The sequence below is a fragment of the Leptodactylus fuscus genome, chromosome 7, assembly GCF_031893055.1.
Source record: "Leptodactylus fuscus isolate aLepFus1 chromosome 7, aLepFus1.hap2, whole genome shotgun sequence".
In the NCBI taxonomy this organism is placed as follows: domain Eukaryota; kingdom Metazoa; phylum Chordata; class Amphibia; order Anura; family Leptodactylidae; genus Leptodactylus; species Leptodactylus fuscus.
The window spans coordinates 150152198-150174578 of record NC_134271.1 but is presented as its reverse complement, the minus strand read 5'-3'; the positions used below and the strand labels follow the sequence as shown (position 1 = coordinate 150174578).

The 22381-nt window shown below is 39.7% G+C and overlaps 1 protein-coding gene across 1 annotated transcript in view; it reads right to left on the bottom strand.

The window, feature by feature from the left end:
• Positions 1 to 4722: 4722 nt before the first annotated feature.
• The window catches only part of CDC42SE1 (CDC42 small effector 1), a 29649-nt gene continuing 11990 nt past the window's right edge, over positions 4723 to 22381 (bottom strand). Inside the window, exons 2-5 of the mRNA XM_075283288.1 lie at positions 15139 to 15375; positions 9770 to 9880; positions 9571 to 9656; positions 4723 to 6987 (exon numbers count right to left, since the gene is read on the bottom strand). Of these exons, the coding sequence (XP_075139389.1) occupies positions 9582 to 9656; positions 9770 to 9880; positions 15139 to 15192 (240 nt within the window). The 5' untranslated portion in view covers positions 15193 to 15375 and the 3' untranslated portion in view covers positions 4723 to 6987; positions 9571 to 9581. The remainder of the gene's footprint in view (positions 6988 to 9570; positions 9657 to 9769; positions 9881 to 15138; positions 15376 to 22381) is intronic.

The window sequence follows — 22381 nt, the reverse complement described above, 5'->3', positions numbered from 1 at the left end:
CTCCGATTTTATTATAGCCTTGAAATTTTGACTCCTCCCACTCCCAATATGGAGGGACCGGTATATTGCACTCTAATAGGAGATCTGTTACAGAAAACACTAAGAAAAACTCATGGGACATGGCTGATGTATAGCGACTTAATGGAACGGGATGTAACATGGCGGTGAGACTCTCCTGGAGACGGGGGCCTGCACATAGGATGGGCTGCCGATACTGTACACAAGGAGACAATGGATATTCTCATGTAATATAGTCCAATGGCAAAAGGACAGCACCACCTGGTGGCCACATTATCAGGAATTATTACATAAAGTGCCTTAATGAGCCAAACTGGCCATGTTCTCTACGGCAACTCATCCGGCTCCTCTCTAAAAAAAATTTTAAAGTGCCATTTTGGGACCTGAAGCGGCGACTCCACTGAGGGTACGTTACCCCGTCACATGTCGGCCTTATGCATGATATTAGGTCATGTTTACATATATATGTATAGTTGTGCGTCTTTAGGTCACGGTATCCCTCTCTCATAGTGTTTCTATACAGTGCACCTTGGTTAAAGTCGTTTTTATGGATTTTTTTTTTTTTTTTTTTGGCAGGGGGGCTATCATTGGGATGTAATGGGGTCGGGGTTACAACTGGTCCCCACACTGATCAGCTGTTTGGGATTTCTGTATGAAGTTGGAAGTGGCTCTGACAACTCGACTCCCATTCACTTCAATGGCAGCAGAGCTGCAGTAACACTACATGTCCACTATTCAATCTATGGCGCCATCTGGAAAACCCCTTTAATATTTCTATAAATAATGCTTATAGGCGGAGCTGCCGTAAAATGTAGCCATCGTGGTATAGTAAAAGGGAAATCTACCTTAAAATAATCCTTACAGCTCACACGAATGGCTAGGGCTGCTCCTCGTGGGCGGGGCCTGACACTAGATTTTTTTTAATGTAGGTTTCCTATTTTAAGTATTGTAATGGCTGTCCCTAATATTTAATGTACTATAAAAACTGCCAAAAATTTCCTGTTTACATTGTTATAGTCCGTAAATGTAAAATCCAAAATGTTTAGTTATATTGTCATTGACCTGTTTTTCACTTATCGTTTAGTTTGTAGGTGTGCAGAAACGGGAACCAATATAGGGGGCAGACCATGAAGTAGAAGACGCGGTCAACTGTATAGCGCTGGTACCGTAGTACTACAGCCCTGCTCTGTGTACACCGGCAACACTGCTATACAGTGAACAGAGCGTTCCGCTTACAGATCTGTCACCTGTTGTAGGTTCTGGTACTGGAGCCCAGATAATCGGAGCGGGGTCCAGGGGGTCACCTCCCATTTATCTGATACTGATGCCAGTTAAACATGCTGATAAACCCTTTAAGGAGAACCTTTCACCTCCAAAAGTTCTGGTTCTTTAGCATGTATTACTAGGCGACGCTCTACAGAGTCCAGTGCAGTTGGAATAGTTTCTCTAGCTCCTACTTTTTGTTTTTCAAACTAAGCTCCCTTATGTCCAGTGGGTGGCGTCAGAGCTCAGAATCACATCCACTTGATCCCTCCCGCTTGACATTAGGGAGTTTAGTTAACATATCAGCCACCAAAACTACCCGCTCTGATTGCTCAGGAATGGTGGGGGCTAGAGAAAAAATTCCAACGGTGCCAGAATCGGTGGAATGTGGTCTATTGAATGATGCAGAGGTGGCGAAAGGTCCTCTTTTAGGTATGTCCAAAATGAAGCCATCTTTCTTGCCTGAGCATTAGGACTTCTTGCTGATGGTTTCCAGATTACAAAAAAAAGTGAAAAATGAAGTGAAAAAAATGGAATGATCAAATTCAAAGATGGCGGATTTGACATGTACGAGCTACTTTTGGACTTTGAACATCATACTACCTGTGTGTTTTGGGGTTTTTTTATACGCTACTTGACTTTTTCTATTTTGAGGCACAATAGCTAACAGCAGAGCAGGTAATACTGATAAATTATCATGATGAGCAAAAAATATGTGACCCCCTCCCCCCATCATTCACTTGTAAAGGGTTAATAAATTAGCCATTTTTTAACTTAGACACAAATGATTGGATTCCTCCATTTTCTCCCCTGAGATTCTCCCACTCACTGCTCTGCTGCGTACTTTTATATATGGGGTGTGTACCGTATACGTCCGTGTGTATATGACAGGTTTACCTTTATGAGTTACACGTCTTCATGTTGTATATTTATATTGCTGATGTTAATAAATTCCTTTTTTATGCTGATCTATTATCGCGGTGCAATTCTATGGTTTGAACAGAAGAGAATGAAATCCCGCCACTAGATGGCACACGGTGACCTCACACGTCGCCACCTGGTGGCATAAACTGGATGCACTGCTTCTTCCAGAGGTCGCCAATTGCATGGGACATAGGGCTGAGCGATCGTGTTCGGAAAAGATCGGATTCCGATCGGCGATCGAGAAAATTTCACGATCGCCATCAGAATTCTGAACAAGATCTTTTTATGTGGGATTGAGATCGGTGATTTTTCCCTCAATGCATTGCTTAGCCTTCACACTGAGTATACGCTGTATATTCAGTGTGAAAGCTCCTCTGCAGTTCCATAGGAATGAATGGAAGCAGCCGGCACACAGCCTTAACCCCCTGCGCGCCGGCTGCCTCCATTCATTCGAATAGAAGGCTAAACTAAATCTCTAGCAGCTACTTACTCTAGAGATGGCTGCTCCGGTGCCCTCCTTCTTCTTGCCTCGCCTCCCAGGTTAGTGTTTAAAGCGCTAGGTAGGCGGGGCTTGTGGCTTAGAGTGTGGGCGGGTACAGGGCGGGGAAACGTGACATCTCCCCTCCCAGTACCCGCCCACACTCTCCTAACCTGGCAGGGAGGGGGCAGCAAGGAGAGAAGAGCAGCGGCAGCGAGGCAAAGAAGGAAGGCACCGGAGCAGCCATCTCTGGAGATAAGTGGACACCAAGGGGTAGGATTGCTTTTAAAATCTGATCTCCGATTAATAAAAAAAATCCCATTGACTTGCATTGGGATCGAGATCGGGTTCGAATGAAAAATGATCGGAAATCGGATTTTAAAATCGATCCTGAAAAGTCAAGATCAGCTCAACCCTAGTGGGACATCAAAAACATCCAAAAAGTCATGTCGTTACATGCGAGGGTCTGTGGCTCAACCTCTATAGTACATCACTTTAGAGATCACCGACGTGTCCACATGAAGAAATTGGAGTCTGTTCTATTGACCTATTTTCAAGCCAAGGCTGGTTTATCGCAATATTTAAAGGGATCCTATCATTAAAAACTTTTTTTTTTCTGACTAACAATTTGGAATAGCCTTAAGAAAGGCTATTCTTCTCCTATCTTTAGATGTCCGTGCCGCCGTTCAGTTAAAAATCCGTTTTTCGCCGGTATGCAAATTAGTTCTCTCGCGGCAGTGGGGGTGTCCCCAATGCTGCAAGAGAACTCTCTCCAGTTGTTATGACCCGGTCTCAGCAGTCTCGGCCTGTTAGGTTCAGGCGCAGAGTGTCCGGACGGCATTCGGCGCGTGAATCACCTGATGCACGGCAGGGGAATGTTCACACCAGACATGCTGTTTCTGCTCTGGCACTCGGGCGTGGATCACGTGGTGAGTGGCCTGATGGATCAGTGCCTGGTGTGTCTTGGCCTCTGAAGGGGTTAAGTTCTCTGCAGTGCTGAATACTTTACAGGCCATGGGCGAGGCCTTCTCCTTACTATATGAGGCTGTTGTACATGCTATCTGATGCCGGTCTTAAACTTCTGTTCCTGTGCTCAGTAATGGTCTGTTGTCTGAAGTTGCTACCATCTGCATCCCGGCCCATCCCAGTTTCTTGCTCCTGTTCACACAGGACTGGTTCGTTAAGTATTGAGCTCCTATCCAGACATAGTGTTCCGGGCGCAGCGAGCCCTAGGTATTTTTCTGTTTGGAATTTTGGTAGGGGTTTTTTTTGTGTTTGATCCTAAGTTCTGTTTTTCCCTATCCCTTGCTTAGTTCAGTTATTCTGTGTTTCACGTTTATTTTCTCCCTATGCTTTTGTGTTACTCATGTTCACCGTTAGTCCAAGTCTGGACATCCGTGGGGGGCTTGTTCTGTATCTGCCTCTCCTTCGTAAACGTGAAGCTAGACAGGGGCTCTATTTCCCTTTGTAGGTTAGCTACTTCTCCGGCTGTGCTCGTGCCCATTCAGGCAAGTTAGTCGGGCCCACGGCTACTTCTAGTTGTGCGAGGCAGGGTGTAGGAGTATCACACACTAGAAATCCAAACTGCTCATACTTATTATTGTTTTTTTTATATATGTTTTTCCTTTACTGGACTGGGAAGTTATCAGTCAGGGGCCAGTCCGTGGTCAGGGATCCCCAGACCATAACACCAGTGCTGCTTCCATCTTCATCAGCAACGGCCTCTTCATTTTCTTCTTCCGACGCTAGGGGTCACCTGCGCAGTCGGCTGTTTCAGCGCTGGGGCCTGCCCCCAGTGCTGCGAGAGAACTAATTTGCATACAGACGGAGAACGGATTTTTAACTGAACGGCAGGGTGAGGAAGACCTCTAAAGGGAGGAGAAGAATAGCTTTTCGTAAGGCTATTCTGACCTGTTAGTTATCAAAAAAAAAGTTTTGAATGGTAGAATCTCTTTAAAAAAAATTTTAATTATTTTTACTTTTTTAATATACAAAAACTTGAGCCAATTTTTGAACAGAATTGCATTTATTGTGCAGAACTAGAAACAACAGCTCTCTATACAACGACAAAGGAATCAATATCGGAATGGGTTCATAGATCTGATCAGGATTTATCAACGCGCACACACACAAAAAAAAAAACAACTAGCTGTATCTAAGCTAGTATCTAAGCTCCCAGAATAGTCCCGCCATTCTGGTCTAATCACATTTTACAGACCAGCTGCACATTAACAGTCTATGATGTTTGTAGAAAAGCTAAAAACTTTACATCTAAAATATCACTCGGCGTGACGCCCAATGACATACGGTATAAAAAGTGGCGTCGTCTCGTCTGTCGATGTTATTTGTGAATATCGCTGCGGTAAATGTCTAGCTGTCCTCATAGAAATACTGAAGTGAATACATGGACTGGCAGGCTTGTTACGGTGCAATACATATAGGCCAAAAGCAAACCCCAAGCTAAGCTGATAGGGACCTAACATCGTAAATATATATATATAAAAAAATTTCAATAAAACCTAAAAAATTGGATTTTTTTTTTAATAGATATATTCTAAGCTGGGGGGGGGACTCCTTCAGGGACAGAAGGTTATAAGAACAAGATTTGGATAAATAATTCAATAAAATTATCATAAATGTTGAATTTGTAAGGGGAAACTATTGAAATATTTAAGAAAAATTTCCAGAAAATCTGGAAAGAAAAAAAATATCAAAAAATTTATAAAAATAGAAATTTATAATCGCATGACGTATATTATTTACTAAAATAGAAAGGTTGGGCTTTAAAGGGGTTCTCCAAAAAAGTTCCTGACGTAGGGCTCAGAATGGGTTAAAAATTAAAGAAGCAATACTCCCCTTATCGATTCCTCCAACCTCTCCTGTTCCAATGCTTTCAGATCCCCGCTCCGGTTTCTACGTCCTGGCCTCTCTCGATACGCAGGAAGTACCACTCAACCAATCACTGGCTGAGGCAGATTACCCCTGAGGCCATTGATTGGCCGAGCAGCCACTTCCTGTGTGTCATGAGGGACCAGAAAATGGTGACCATTCTGGGCACACAGGAAGCATCAGAAAGGGATCAATAAGCGAAGGATTACTTAAATTTTTTTATATAGTATTTTTGGAATATTAAATATAATAAAAACAAAACTAAAAAAAAACCCCTAAAACTTGTTCTTACAACCTTTGAGCCTTCATTGGAGTCTTTTTATACATTTTTAATACAAACCTTAGTACATTAAAATTCTCTAAAAAAAAAAAATTACATAAAGTAATAAAAAGAAAAATTGGCTAAAAATAAAAATGGAGTTAGTTCCTATAATATAGTTTTACTCTATAGGTTACGTCTTGTGTGGGTGGTAAAAATGTGGCTACTTTGATGGAAGAGACTCCGGTACAGCGTCAGCTCCCCGCACCGTGGTCGTGATGTAGAGGTAGTACATTTAGCCTGGGATTTTTGAGTTTGATGCGTTTGTACTATTGCAACTGAATTTTAGATATTGAATTGTATAAATTTTCTTAAATTATTTCAAGTGAAATTTTTTTTCAAGATACGTAGATGATGTTTTTTTTAGTTTTTTTTCGGCAGTGTGTATGAATTCTCTACGACACACACCAGTCATGTCTGATATGTCCGAAAATACAAAACCATTCATAGAATTTTTTTTTTATTACATGTGCTTTGTACTAAATATATATATTTTTTAAATAATGTACATTTTGTATTTTGTTGTACATTTTTGTATTTTATATTTTTCACGGTCATCGATCGATGTAAAAATAAAAAAAGCTTATTTATAGAGAATGCTATGTGAGCAGGACCCTTTAAGATGAAAAGTCATGTTCTAACAAAAACGTGAATATCTGGAAATTTTTTTTACCGACTTGTTTTTCGGGTGTGAAATATGTTGGAATGTGAAGTCAAAGAGAAGCGAAGATGGATGGTCTAATGTACCAGTCTAGGAAGAGCATTCGATTTCACAATCTGGCATCACTTCACTCATTCCAGCCGTTCACAAAAAAAAATAAAATTTAAAAACACAAGTAAAAAGAGACAGATAATCCACGGCAGGCATAACTCATACAGCAGGAATCTCCTTGGGAAAAAAAAAACCTATTGCTTATTTATAATATTCTAGAAAAATATTGCACATTCTTTAGATATTTCTTTATCAGTTCTCCAAAAAATGTTTCCAGGAAAAAAAAAATTCTTTTAGTTTGGAAGATTCAATAACTTATCCAGTGATTGCAGCGCTGCGCTTTGTTCCTGCTCCTCATCATGGCTCTTTAAATGTGCTTGTTCCCTAAAATTAAAAAAAAAAATTAATAATTTAATTAAAGACATGAAAATTTTTTTTTTAAATATTTGAATAAATTCAATAAATATATCCTTAATATTTTTTTCTATACATATTTTCAGAATTCAATTCAAAAAAATTTAAAATTTAAAAAGTTTCTATTTTTATTTTCTAATTTTACGGTAATGATACATGATGGCATTGTATTCCCAAAGTTAAATGTCACAGAATGTTCCAGATGGTGGCGCTACAGCACAAGTAACTATTATTCCGTGCTGGTGTTGAACCTACGCCCACATAGTCTTTATAACTGGAATGTTAATCCATTTAGAAGTATTAAGGGTTCGCTAATTGTAAGGTATTTAATCTAAGTCAATTACAGATAAAAACCAAATCAAATTAGTAATTCTGAGCAATTTACCAGAAACCATCATTTATTAATAGTCAAAAAATACACGAGGATAATATATAAAGAGGTTATGTGTCTGAATAGAGCGAGTGGGAGAGCAACTAGTAATTGTCTTCTCTAATAAGCAGGAAGAAGAGTTAACCTGTGCTCAGTGCTGCCCCCAGATGGGTAATGTACTACTAAAAAATACTGCCCCATGTAGGCAAGACTAAAAATAGTGTAATACGGATTCCTATACACAAATAAAAGTATTATAAAACTGTCTACTAAGTACAAGAATATAACTACTATAATACTACCTCCTATGTACAAGAATATAACTACTATAATACTGCTCCTATGTACAAGAATATAACTACTATAATACTGCCCCCTATGTACAAGAATATAACTACTATAATACTGCCCCCTATGTACAAGAATATAACTACTATAATACTGCCCCCTATGTACAAGAATATAACTACTATAATACTACTCCTATGTACAAGAATATAACTACTATAATACTGCTCCTATGTACAAGAATATAACTACTATAATACTACTCCTATGTACAAGAATATAACTACTATAATACTACTCCTATGTACAAGAATATAACTACTATAATACTGCTCCTATGTACAAGAATATAACTACTATAATACTGCTCCTATGTACAAGAATATAACTACTATAATACTGCTCCTATGTACAAGAATATAACTACTATAATACTACCTCCTATGTACAAGAATATAACTACTATAATACTACTCCTATGTACAAGAATATAACTACTATAATACTACTCCTATGTACAAGAATATAACTACTATAATACTGCTCCTATGTACAAGAATATAACTACTATAATACTGCTCCTATGTACAAGAATATAACTACTATAATACTGCTCCTATGTACAAGAATATAACTACTATAATACTACTCCTATGTACAAGAATATAACTACTATAATACTGCTCCTATGTACAAGAATATAACTACTATAATACTGCTCCTATGTACAAGAATATAACTACTATAATACTGCTCCTATGTACAAGAATATAACTACTATAATACTACCTCCTATGTACAAGAATATAACTACTATAATACTGCTCCTATGTACAAGAATATAACTACTATAATACTGCTCCTATGTACAAGAATATAACTACTATAATACTACCTCCTATGTACAAGAATATAACTACTATAATACTACTCCTATGTACAAGAATATAACTACTATAATACTACCTCCTATGTACAAGAATATAACTACTATAATACTACCTCCTATGTACAAGAATATAACTACTATAATACTACTCCTATGTACAAGAATATAACTACTATAATACTACCTCCTATGTACAAGAATATAACTACTATAATACTACTCCTATGTACAAGAATATAACTACTATAATACTGCTCCTATGTACAAGAATATAACTACTATAATACTGCTCCTATGTACAAGAATATAACTACTATAATACTGCTCCTATGTACAAGAATATAACTACTATAATACTGCTCCTATGTACAAGAATATAACTACTATAATACTGCTCCTATGTACAAGAATATAACTACTATAATACTACCTCCTATGTACAAGAATATAACTACTATAATACTGCTCCTATGTTCAAGAATATAACTACTATAATACTGCTCCTATATACAAGAATATAACTACTATAATACTACCTCCTATGTACAAGAATATAACTACTATAATACTACTCCTATGTACAAGTATATAACTACTATAATACTACCTCCTATGTACAAGAATATAACTACTATAATACTGCTCCTATGTACAAGAATATAACTACTATAATACTACTCCTATGTACAAGAATATAACTACTATAATACTGCTCCTATGTACAAGAATATAACTACTATAATACTACCTCCTATGTACAAGAATATAACTACTATAATACTGCTCCTATGTACAAGAATATAACTACTATAATACTGCTCCTATGTACAAGAATATAACTACTATAATACTACTCCTATGTACAAGAATATAACTACTATAATACTACTCCTATGTACAAGAATACAACTATTGCATATATGTATATGAATGTATGTAGTGTAATACTGCCCCCTGTTTCTTGCACATTACATATATAACAGGATTGCAGGTAGCGGTGTCTTACAGTGTATACAGCTACAAAATCCTGGAGTTACTCCATTGTCTATCGCGACCACCTTTTGATCTCATTTGTTCTTGCATTGGACCCGCCTACAAAACAAGAAATCGCAGTGTCAGATATTTTATGACATATTCGTCTACACTGTATTCTCTATTATATACCTGTGTGCAGTGCGGTGTACGGAGCTACATGAAGGACCTACCATGGGGAGCCCATCGCCCCCTCCCATGTCTCCTGAGCCGATGTGTGTCAGATGTACAAAGTTCATGGGTTCTCCTATCATGGAGCGATCGATCCTCCTCCTCTTCTTCTTCTGCATTAAACAAAGGACACAATTAGGAGACTGAGATTTCATGTAACTGAATTAACTTATGAACACATGTATCTAATCCTATCCTGTGTGATACTGTACACTGAGCTGTGTATCTAATCCTATCCTGTGTGATACTGTATACTGAGCCGTGTATCTAATCCTACCCTGTGTGATACTGTATACTGAGCTGTGTATCTAATCCTATCCTGTGTGATACAGTATACTGAGCTGTGTATCTAATCCTATCCTGTGTGATACTGTATACTGAGCTGTGTATCTAATCCTATCCTGTGCGATACTGCATACTGAGCTGTGTATCTAATCCTATCCTGTGCGATACTGTATACTGAGCCGTGTATCTAATCCTATCCTGTGCGATACTGTATACTGAGCTGTGTATCTAATCCTATCCTGTGTGATACTGTATACTGAGCCGTGTATCTAATCCTATCCTGTGCGATACTGTATACTGAGCCGTGTATCTAATCCTATCCTGTGCGATACTGTATACTGAGCCGTGTATCTAATCCTATCCTGTGTGATACTGTATACTGAGCCGTGTATCTAATCCTATCCTGTGTGATACTGTATACTGAGCTGTGTATCTAATCCTATCCTGTGTGATACTGTATACTAAGCCGTGTATCTAATCCTATCCTGTGCGATACTGTATACTGAGCTGTGTATCTAATCCTATCCTGTGCGATACTGTATACTGAGCTGTGTATCTAATCCTATCCTGTGTGATACTGTATACTGAGCTGTGTATCTAATCCTATCCTGTGTGATACTGTATACTGAGCCGTGTATCTAATCCTATCCTGTGTGATACTGTATACTGATCTGATGTATCTAATCTTATTATGTGTGATACTGTATACTGAGCTGTGTATCTAATCCTATCATGTGTGATATTGTCTTCTGATCTGATGTATCTAATCCTATCCTGTGTGATACTGTATACTGAGCTGTGTATCTAATCCTACCATGTGTGATACTGTATACTGATCTGATGTATCTAATCTTGTGTGATACTGTATACTGAGCCGTGTATCTAATCCTATCATGTGTGATATTGTCTTCTGATCTGATGTATCTCATCCTATCCTGTGTGATACTGTATACTGAGCTGTGTATCTAATCCTATCCTGTGTGATACTGTATACTGAGCCGTGTATCTAATCCTATCATGTGTGATATTGTCTTCTGATCTGATGTATCTAATCATATCCTGTGTGATACTGTATACTGAGCTGTGTATCTAATCCTACCATGTGTGATACTGTATACTGAGCTGTGTATCTAATCCTACCATGTGTGATACTGTATACTGATCTGATGTATCTAATCTTGTGTGATACTGTATACTGAGCAGTGTATCTAATCCTATCATGTGTGATATTGTCTTCTGATCTGATGTATCTCATCCTATCCTGTGTGATACTGTATACTGAGCTGTGTATCTAATCCTATCCTGTGTGATACTGTATACTGAGCCGCGTATCTAATCCTATCATGTGTGATACTGTCTGCTGATCTGATGTATCTAAAGCTGCCCATACACTTTCCATTTGTATTGGCAGAATCCACCAATTTACATCTAATGGTTTAGATTCACCCTGATGGAAGATAAGGATTGGGCAGTTAGGTTTCAAGTGTCTTCTCCTATTGCTCTGGCCGAGCATGCATGTGTATGGTGGAGAAGGGCAAGATAGTGGTGTTATCTAGGGAGGTGTTATCTTCTAGTGTAATCCTGGCTGTGATGTAAATGAGGTAACTGCTGCAACAAACCCCTAAAGAATTGGCAAACGTCAGTCTATTATTAAGCTTAGTGGCCAGAGTGAAAATTGCAGGATATAGATTTCTATTTTTTATTTTTTTTTTTATATAGGGACATGGAAATTTAAAAATATAAATAAAAAATATAAAATTACTTAAATAGGTTTAACAGAAAAATTAGGTCATTTCAAGATGATGAAAGGAGCGGGGGCGTCTGATAAGTGACTTCCTGTATACTCTTGCCTGACACAGGGTGAGGTGTGTGGTTGCTATCTCTGACACGCAGGCCCTCAGTCCTCCCACCGGAGGGCAGCGTCAGATTAGTGACATCACATGGACATCTGGCAGGCAGCAGTCTATAGGCACACATATGTTCCCAGCTGATACTATACCATGCGGTGATATTTAATACTGAGGTAAATACTGTATACCCTATGTATCTACAAAACATGGCGTCCATATAGAAGAGACTAATGTCAGTTCAAGTTGTATAGATATTGGTCTGAAATACTCTGCGTGCTGTGAGGCTGTGTACTTGTACTAATGGTGGAGTGTGTAGAGCCTCTCCAGGGCCGGGCCTTCCTGTTTTCACCGCACATTCTCGGCTTCCTGTAGACACTTAAACACTGAAGAAATGTTTCTACTTCTCTCAAGAACTTTTACGGGATCCTCTGACGTTACACCCAGCTTTCCTACACCACTGAACAGCAACGCCGTCTTTACATAAATGACCTAATTGTGAAAGCTCTGACCTTGTTCATAGCATCTCTGAACTCCTCCCGTCTTCTCAATGTGTGGGAAGACCTGGTAATAAGTGATTGGTTTTCCTACAGTGCCCCCGCAGGGCAAATGAGGTATTACATGGTGCTCATTTAAACCAGTGTGTAGTGCAAGACAGGACAGGTTCTCCAAAACTAAACACTCTTTGTAGACGCTCTTCATTCTAGCCAAGTGATGAGGATCCTGTAGTTACGTGTGTAGAGAGAAGACTGTCAATCGGCCTATGTGGGCGGGGCCAGGAGGACTCTCACTGTCTATCCTAGGAGTCCAGACAGGATTTTGTCTTCTTGTTTCTATCAGAGTTCAGTTTTTCTCCATCCTGACCCCAGACAGGGCAGTAATGAGTTCAGGTTATGTGGAATAATTGTTTAGGGACATTTTACGTACGGTAAATAGATGCGCTGGCCCTTTAACTAGCCCTTCACTTGGTTAGAGCCGTCTGAAAATTGTAATTTACCACATAACATTCTGTCCGCCACCCTTCACTGACCCCGACCACAGGCAGTGCCCCCTGGCAGTGGGGTGGTGAGATTTACTGGCACAGAGGGAAGGGCTGATGTTTTCACAGTGGGAAAGGGGCGAGGAGGAGGAAGAGGAGGAGGAGTACCAGGAGGAATACCAAGGGTCTGCTGGGAATATGGACCATTTAAGACATTCCTTACAGTACGTCAATTATTAATCCGTACCCATTAGACACTCCGGGGACTTACAGTTCCTCCACCAGAACTTCTGGGACATGTACTGTATTACAGGAGGAAATGATGAACTTTTCACAAGGCAGGACAAGGACACCCCATTCATGTACATGCATAGAGGGGGGCGCCATTATAAACAGTGACTCCGCCTCCTTGTAGGGATGGTTAATAGTAGCAATACTATGGCAGCTGAATTCTAACGTTTTGAAGGTTGTATTACATTATTTCTGTATGGCAGTATGATGTGAACCCTTTATTTTGGTATTATATTGTATTATTATATGAGATCTGTACGGTATTATATGTCCTCTATATGGTGGCTTTATATGAGCTGTGCATGGTGGTACTATATGAGTTCCATATGGTCGTAATTAATCAGCTTTATACGATGATATTATATGAGCTGTGTACGATGGTTCTATATGAGTTCCATATGGTGATATTATATGAGTTCTATATGAAGTTATCATATGGATTATGAATACTAGTATTATATAAACTCTGGCTGTATTATACGAGCTTCGCATGGTGGTATTATATGAGCTATATGTCAGATTGTGACCTCTGTATGGAGTTATTATATGGGCTATGTATGATTGTATTATATAAACTCTGTATTATGTGTATTGTATATTATGTGTATGTGTGTTGTATTATGTGAGCTCCGTCTTGTGCTATTAATTGAGCATGGTAAGTTTGTATTCTATGAGCTACGCATAGTGGAATAGAGTTATGTGAGCTCTAAATGGTGGTTTTATATGAACTGTGTAGTAAAGTATTATATAAGTGCTGTATAGCGGTATTATATGACCTTTGTATGATGTTGTTACATGAGCTCTGTATAGTGGTTTTATCTGATCTCTATTTGATGGCATCATATGAACTGTGTATTGTAATATTATCTAAGCATTCTATGGTAATATTATGAGTGATATTACATGAGCTCTGTATCATGTTGTTATACAAGCTTTGTATGGTGGGTGGTGTTATATGAACTGTGTATTGTAATATATAAGCACAGTGTGGCAGTTTTACATGCATTCTGCATTATCTTGGTATGGTGGTGTTATATGAACTGTGTATTGTAATATTATATAAGTACAGTGTGGCAGTTTTACATGTGTTCTGTATTAGCTTGGTATGGTGGTATTATATGAACTGTGTATTGTAGTATTATATAAGCACTGTGTGGCAGTTTTACATGAGCTCTGTATTTTAGCTTGGTATGGTGGTGTTATATGAACTGTGTATTGTAATATTATATACGCACAGTGTGACAGTTTTACATGCGTTCTGTATTATCTTGGTATGTTGATATTATATGAACTGTGTATTGTAGTATTATATAAGCACTGTGTGGCGGATTTACATGAGCTCTGTATTAGCTTGGTATGGTAGTGTTATATGAACTGTGTATTGTAATATTATATACGCACAGTGTGGAGGTATTACATGAGTTCTGTGTAATGATCTTACATGCGCTCTGTATGGTATATGTACTGTGTGTTGCAGTACTACTAGTATCCTGACTTGAGCTACTCCAGTAGATAAACACATCCTCTTACATGGGGGGTAAGATGAGGGTCGGGTGTTTTAGGGCTCTTTAAAGTCTAAAATTACCTTTAATGAATCAGAAACAAATATTTCTCTGACATTTAGAGATTATTAAGTGACTTCTAGATTCAATATATTCCATAATCCACGTTCCATCAATCACGTATTACGTCTTGTCGCCTGAAGTGTGCTGCGACAAGTCTGATCACAATGTCTACCTGCAGGCAGCAGATGCGGGGGTTTGCTGGGTGGGGTCACAATGTGCCTCCTGACTCCGCCTCATAGAAAAACATCTGCTGTTCAATTTTTATATTCCATGTTGTTGGAAGACCACATGATCAGAATCACTATAAATTTCATGTCCGTAAAAGGGGCGTGGCTATGACAACTATCCGCCTGTTTATTGACAGTCAACAGTTGTCACCCTGTTACTGATACGTAACGACTTACCGGTTGTGGCTTTTCTACGACACAGCAGCCTAGTTTATGCCAAAAGTCGCTCATTTTTGAGACTTCCAGTTTGGTCGGAGTTCTGTGTGACCGGGGGATGGGAGATCTTCTACGATCTTAAGAAATCCTCTAAGGAAAGGGCTTGTCGTCCAGATCACTCCATTAGATAGCAAGTCTTCACGACAACTCTTAAAGGCTTAATGTTCTTGCCCCAAGGGAAGGGTGGTCTTTATTTTTCTGAAATGGACAAAAAAAAAATTCTAAGTTAAAGAAAACCCCAAACATCTAATCCAAAAAATTTGGATGAAATTTGTACAAATCATTAGAATTACAACATGATGTAAAGGACTACATTAGGATAAGCAGTCCTAACAAATGATGTTACATGTCTATTTTACGTTCACTGGGCAGTTTTGCAGGATCACCTCGGGTTGTTACCATACTATCATAACAAAAAACAGCCGAGACTCGACCTGTCTTTCACTGGGGTCAGGGCCGCACCCTATTGTGTTCCGCATCATCAAACACCCCAAGTAGTTCTAGTACAGGAAGTTACAGAGTATTATACAAGAATGAGTACAGGAAGAGCGGAGCAGTACAAGGCCTTCTGTTCATCTGAATGTTTTGTTGTTTTTGGATGTGATGGAAATAGAAAAATTGCAAGGTCCCTATTGTGGTCGCAAACAAAACCGCAACATGTGACCTATCGGGGTTTGTTTTTTGCAGGTCAGGGTGAGACTTCATGAAAGGGTATCATGGATGCAAGCAAAAGTATGTCAGGTCACAATACCTACAGAATGCCAGGTGGTAGCTATTCATGTTCACAAGGTGCAGTATTATAGTAGTTATATTCTTGTACATAGGAGCAGTATTATAGTAGTTATATTCTTGTACATAGGAGTAGTATTATAGTAGTTATATTCCTGTACATAGGAGTAGTATTATAGTAGTTATATTCTTGTACATAGGAGTAGTATTATAGTAGTTATATTCTTGTACATAGGAGTAGTATTATAGTAGTTATATTCTTGTACATAGGGGCAGTATTATAGTAGCTATATTCTTGTACATAGGAGTAGTATTATAGTAGCTATATTCTTGTACATAGGAGCAGTATTATAGTAGTCATATTCTTGTACATAGGAGCAGTATTATAGTAGTTATATTCTTGTATATAGGAGCAGTATTATAGTAGTTATATTCTTGTACATAGGAGGTAGTATTATAGTAGTTATATTCTTGTACATAGGAGATAGTATTATAGTAGTCATATTCTTGTACATAGGAGCAGTATTATAGTAGTTATATTCTTGTACATAGGAGCAGTATTATAGTAGTTATATTCTTGTACATAGGGGCAGTATTATAGTAGCTATATTCTTGTACATAGGAGTAGTATTATAGTAGCTATATTCTTGTACATAGGAGTAGTATTATAGTAGTTATATTCTTGTACATAGGAGGTAGTATTATAGTAGTTATATTCTTGTACATAGGAGCAGTATTATAGTAGTTATATTCTTGTACATAGGAGTAGTATTATAGTAGTTATATTCTTGTACATAGGAGCAGTATTATAGTAGTTATATTCTTGTACATAGGAGGTAGTATTATAGTAGTTATATTCTTGTACATAGGAGTAGTATTATAGTAGTTATATTCCTGTACATAGGAGTAGTATTATAGTAGTTATATTCTTGTACATAGGGGCAGTATTATAGTAGCTATATTCTTGTACATAGGAGTAGTATTATAGTAGCTATATTCTTGTACATAGGAGTAGTATTATAGTAGTTATATTCTTGTACATAGGAGTAGTATTATAGTAGTTATATTCTTGTACATAGGAGTAGTATTATAGTAGCTATATTCTTGTACATAGGAGCAGTATTATAGTAGCTATATTCTTGTACATAGGAGGTAGTATTATAGCAGTTATATTCTTGTACATAGGAGCAGTATTATAGTAGTTATATTCTTGTACATAGGAGGTAGTATTATAGTAGTTATATTCTTGTACATAGGAGCAGTATTATAATATTTATATTCTTGTACATAGGAGCAGTATTATAATATTTATATTCTTGTACACAGGAGCAGTATTATAATATTTATATTCTTGTACATAGGGCGCAGTATTACTGACCTTTGCTCCTGTATACGCCACTGTTAATCTGACATTTCTAGGGTTTAGTGATAACAGACAGGTCTGAGTGATGGCTCTGTTTACTCACATGTCATTCCGTACCAGCAGCGAATGATTTATTATTGCTATTCAGGTTGTATTTTGAGTGTCTGGGAAAGCTGGGTGATCCATGTGGCAGCTTTTACACAAACCAGGGCAATAATAAAAATTCCTGTGTTCCCTCACTCATGTTATAGTCTTACCAGTGAGTACTCGGCTTCTTACACTGCACAGAGGAGAACAAGAGCTCTGCAGTGTAAGGAAAGCAGCAAACAAATCCCTATATCTCAGCTTCCTGGACCCCTGTGGAGGTGACATGGAGGGGTCTGGATATTGGGGTCAGCTATGTTATATGAATTATATGAGCTATATGAGTGGATCTATGTTCTATGGGATCCTGACAGGTCTCCATCCCTCTCACCGAGGACAGCCTATTACTGCTGCTTTGACCACAAACATGACCTGGTTTTCGGTTAGGCGGGCATCCTGCTTGCTTCCTATAAGCGGGAACTGACTGGCGCACACAATTGTGTCTTTTGTGCATTCATGTTTGTTGAACGGCAGCCACCATTCCCCCAACATGAAGTGACAATGGCCTCATTTCACAGCAAGGCCAAAAGGAACCTCTTCAAAGTCACATGGAGGGAGGCAGGAAGTGGCCGCGCTTATCTCCCCGTACTGTATACTGCAAATATTACGGCCTAGTAAGGAAAGTTTATCTTTCAAAGACCGCCATCAAAAGACCGCACTGCAACCATCAAAGACGGCCATGTTTACTGTATAGACAGATGTTAGTCAATACGGGGCAGATTAGGGTGTAAGGGGAGCGCTGGAAGGGGCCTAGGTTTTATCTTAGCGTTATTGTAAAGCATGGCTGAAACGCGTGGGTTGAGAGTAATGACATCACTATGTTCATCATAGGAGAGTCCTGGTTTGAGACTAGTGACATCACATCATGTTTTGAGAGAGATGACATCATAGGACATTGCTAGGTTATGACTAGTGACATCATGCTGCCTATCATAGGGCAGACCTGGGTTAAGACTAGTGACATCACTGTGCTCATCATAGGACAGATTAGGATTAATACTAGTGACATCATGGTGCTTATTATAGGACAGATCTGGATAAATTTATGACATCATCATACCCATCTGTAGGAAAACCCTGGGTTGAGCTTAGTAGTGACATGACTATACGTTCATCACCGGATAGTCCTAGGTTGAGACTAGTGACATCGCTGCACTCATCAATGGAGAATTTTGGATTGATACTAGTGACTGGGGTTGAGTGATCGGGATCGAGAAAGATCGGATCCCAATGGGCGATCAAGCAAATTTCGCGATCACGATTGGCTGGAAAATGATTGGAAATTGGATTTTGAAATCTCAATATCTGCTCAACCCTAAAAGTGACTTTTCTCATAGAGAAGCATTGACTAGGGTTGAGTGATCGGGAAAGATCGGATCCCAATCGGCGATCAAGCAAATGTCACAATCGGGATCGGCTGGAAAATGATCGGAAATCGGATTTTAAAATCAATCCTGAAACCTCAAGATCGGCTCAACCCTACTAGTGACATCACTGTGTTCTTTATAGGACAGTCCTGGGTCAGGACTAGTGACATTACACTGCTCATCATAGGGCACTACAAGGTATAAGAATATCTGTTCTCATCATAGGTCATTCATAGGATGAGACTAGTGCACTCATACTAGTGCCATCACTGTGGTCATCACAGAATAGTCCTGCGTCGGGACTAGGGACCTCACTCATGGCCACATCATAGGGCAGTCCTGGTTTAAGGACATCACAACACTCATTATGGGACATGACTTAATAGGAGACACTCGTTGAAAGTGATTCACCCACTTCATTTGTGTCAAACTTTGGAACACGACCATGACGGCCAACGTTGAAACAATTCCGGAAACGTCTCTGTGTTTGAATGACAGTACGGCCCATTTCAATAAAGGTGTTTACATGAACACACAATGCTCTATCGACCACATTTCCATTGCTACTGAAATAGCGGCTCCTGACGAGCAGATACCCCCACTCTTTATCTACCAAGGTTATCCCCACCTTGCGTGGCGCCCCGTTTAAATCATCCATACCTCCTTGCCTAACCCTGTACATAACAAATCTTGACTACCATTCCTATAAATACCAGAAATTGAGTTGTTCGGCTCAGAGAGGTCAACATGTTTCGCTAAACGTTGGGTTCAGCTACCAGGTCATAGTAATCTCTACCATAGTTAACATGTTTACACATCACTTCAAGGACAAAGGTGACAGCTAGCACCCTACTGAGGACTATGAATGGCCCTAAAACACATCCATAAGACTATATAAGAGGAGGACAAGCTCCTCTCACTTACATTGCCTACATCAGGGGTGCCCAATACGTCAATCGCGATCTACCAGTCAATCGCGAAGGAAGTATGGGTCGATCGCGTGACGCAGCCAGGTCTACTGTGTGGCCGCAGCCCCACCTAGTTTCCGTGTCAGACTGGAGAGCGGGGAGCGCGTCATGCCCCGAAGCTGCTGCTGCTTCTGTCCCGTGTGTCTTGGCGGCGGAGTGGCTGTCCCATGTGTCTCGGTGGCGGAGCTGCCGAGACACACGGGACAGAAGCAGCAGCAGCTCCGGGGGATGACGCGCTCCCCGCTCTCCAGGCGGCCGCGGGCAGGAGCCTTCCAGGCTGGGGGTCTGTGCTGCGGGCACCGGAATTACTGGCAGTGGTGTTGGCTATGTGCTGGGTGCCTGGGCAGTGCCATGTGAGCTCTGAGCCAATCAGAACGTCTGCATCAGAGCAGGCCCCACCCCTTAGACTTGTTAAGCCCTGCCCAGTCTTGTTAGACTTGTGGATCCCGCCCACATCGCAGACCCAAGCCCCACCAACACAGTAGATCATTTTGACTTGGTCAATTTATAAGTAGCTCAACCCCTGTACAAGTGTGAGCGCCCCCTGGCCTACATCGAAAGCTATTACCACATGGACTGCTGAAATATATGCAACATATTCCTTATATTGTGATTCCCATTGGGCAGAACTGATAATTATTTTGTTTTTCCATATGATAGCAAATATCAGTGGACTTAGCTCATGGCCCATAAACATCACGTCATGCACATGGGGCCCTAAAAATACGGTTCATGTGCGCAATGGGATAAGACGTGTCAATGTTGAAAAGGGACATGTCTTTCGGTGGTGGCAAGATTTGACACCAGGAAGGATCCCCACAACGATCTCTGCTACGTGGCCCCCTTTCCTCTTGGTACACCCTTGTTCACATGGATTAATGCTGTGAGGTCTGTCCATAACAAAGGGCAAACTGTAATCTATCCAGACACAGCTCTCGATAGATAAAGTCATAATTTCCTATTATGAGAACCTTTGGCAAGTGTTTTCAGGCATTAGGAAATTCCACTGACCGCGCGGCTTCTGCATCTGCGCTTCCCTAAAAACTCGAAAACAGTTGGACGACTGGAAAAGGGAAGTGATTTAGCAAAATCCTTGGGAACGAAAAAAGAAAAGACTGAGTAATTTTGAATAATCTTGTATGCGGGTGGTGGAAGGGGAGACTTCTGGAATGTAAATGACCAGAAAGCGCTGATTTTTGATGGCATGCGTAAAGAAGAGATTTCATGATAAAAAGCCACTGAGAGCAGAATTCTGGAGAGCCCTTAAGCCAGAGAGGACATCCCTTCATAAACAAGACTTGTCTGGAAAACTGAGAACTTAAGTCGTAACGGAGAATAGGCTAAAAATATTCAGTTTGTTGCCGGGTCAGACGCCCATTACAGTTCATCTTCAGGTCCTTCATAATATCCTTTATACTTTATATAAAGTGCCGGGGTCAGGTCATTGAAATTTTCTTCAAAATTCGACTTCTCGGAAAGTCAGGAGATAATATTGGATGGGATCTGTCATCCACCATCCGTCAATCCCCTCCTTGGTTTACTAGAATGAAGAGGCCATGGCACTAAAGAAAGTTCTCAACACCAAGCGACAGAGGTTTCAATACCCTGGAATCTCCTGTAAGGTGCTCAGGTCATGGACACTTCTGAAAAATTATGATGAGGACAAAAATTTCATCAACGAGAAGCCATAAAACACTGATGACCATATGAGCTTTGGTCTTGGTATAACCTTCTCGGTAAACCTTCTTGAAGTTGTTAAGTCAGAATATCTCAGCTGAAGGATCATGACCCACATAGAAGAACAGAGAGAAACCCACTAACCACAGGCATCAGTGAGACATCTCACCATGTATGGCCACAATGTACGGAACCTGAATTTAACGAGAGAACACGACTATTTTGGGTGATCACAGGAGAGGATCACGTGAAAAGATCTTTCTAAGCTTTCTCGCACAATTGAGACGGACATCGTCAAAGCCCATGGTCGTTTGGCTACTGTTCATAGGTCAAATATAGCAGGAGTGGAAAATAGAAGTCTAAATAAAGTTTATGGCCCTGTAATAAGCTCCGACCATTGGCTACAAGATTCAGCCAACCACTGTTGTATGTACATCTACACATCGATCAGCCATCAAACAAGGAAATAGTCACATGTTGTTGGTGTCATCTTTTATGTACAGGGACCAATGATCATTTGTTCCCATACAGTCCAATAGTCACCGAGCGCTGATCAACTTGCTTTTACATTGATCGCCACTCATTTGGGCAGGAAACCTGACTGTGTACAAGGCCACTGAGCTTTTCAGATTGGACCAGATGTTTTGTGACCAGTTTGGATGGTGAATGGGAAGAGGAATATGGTGGACCATCCAAGATGTGCATCAGATGATGCCATCATATTAATTCTTTAACACCTCGCTATATGTTTGGTGTACAGGGAACATATACATTTCACATTAAACATCCTGAGAAGAAATACATAATACATACAGCAGCCCAAAGATTCCAGATTCTCAAACAAGAAAAAACAAATACTAAAATTATTTAACGTTCCGCATTGATTTCCGATATGTCTCGAGCACTGATTATGTGTGACTGCAATATTCAATAAGGTTTTGTTGGCAGGGGGACGA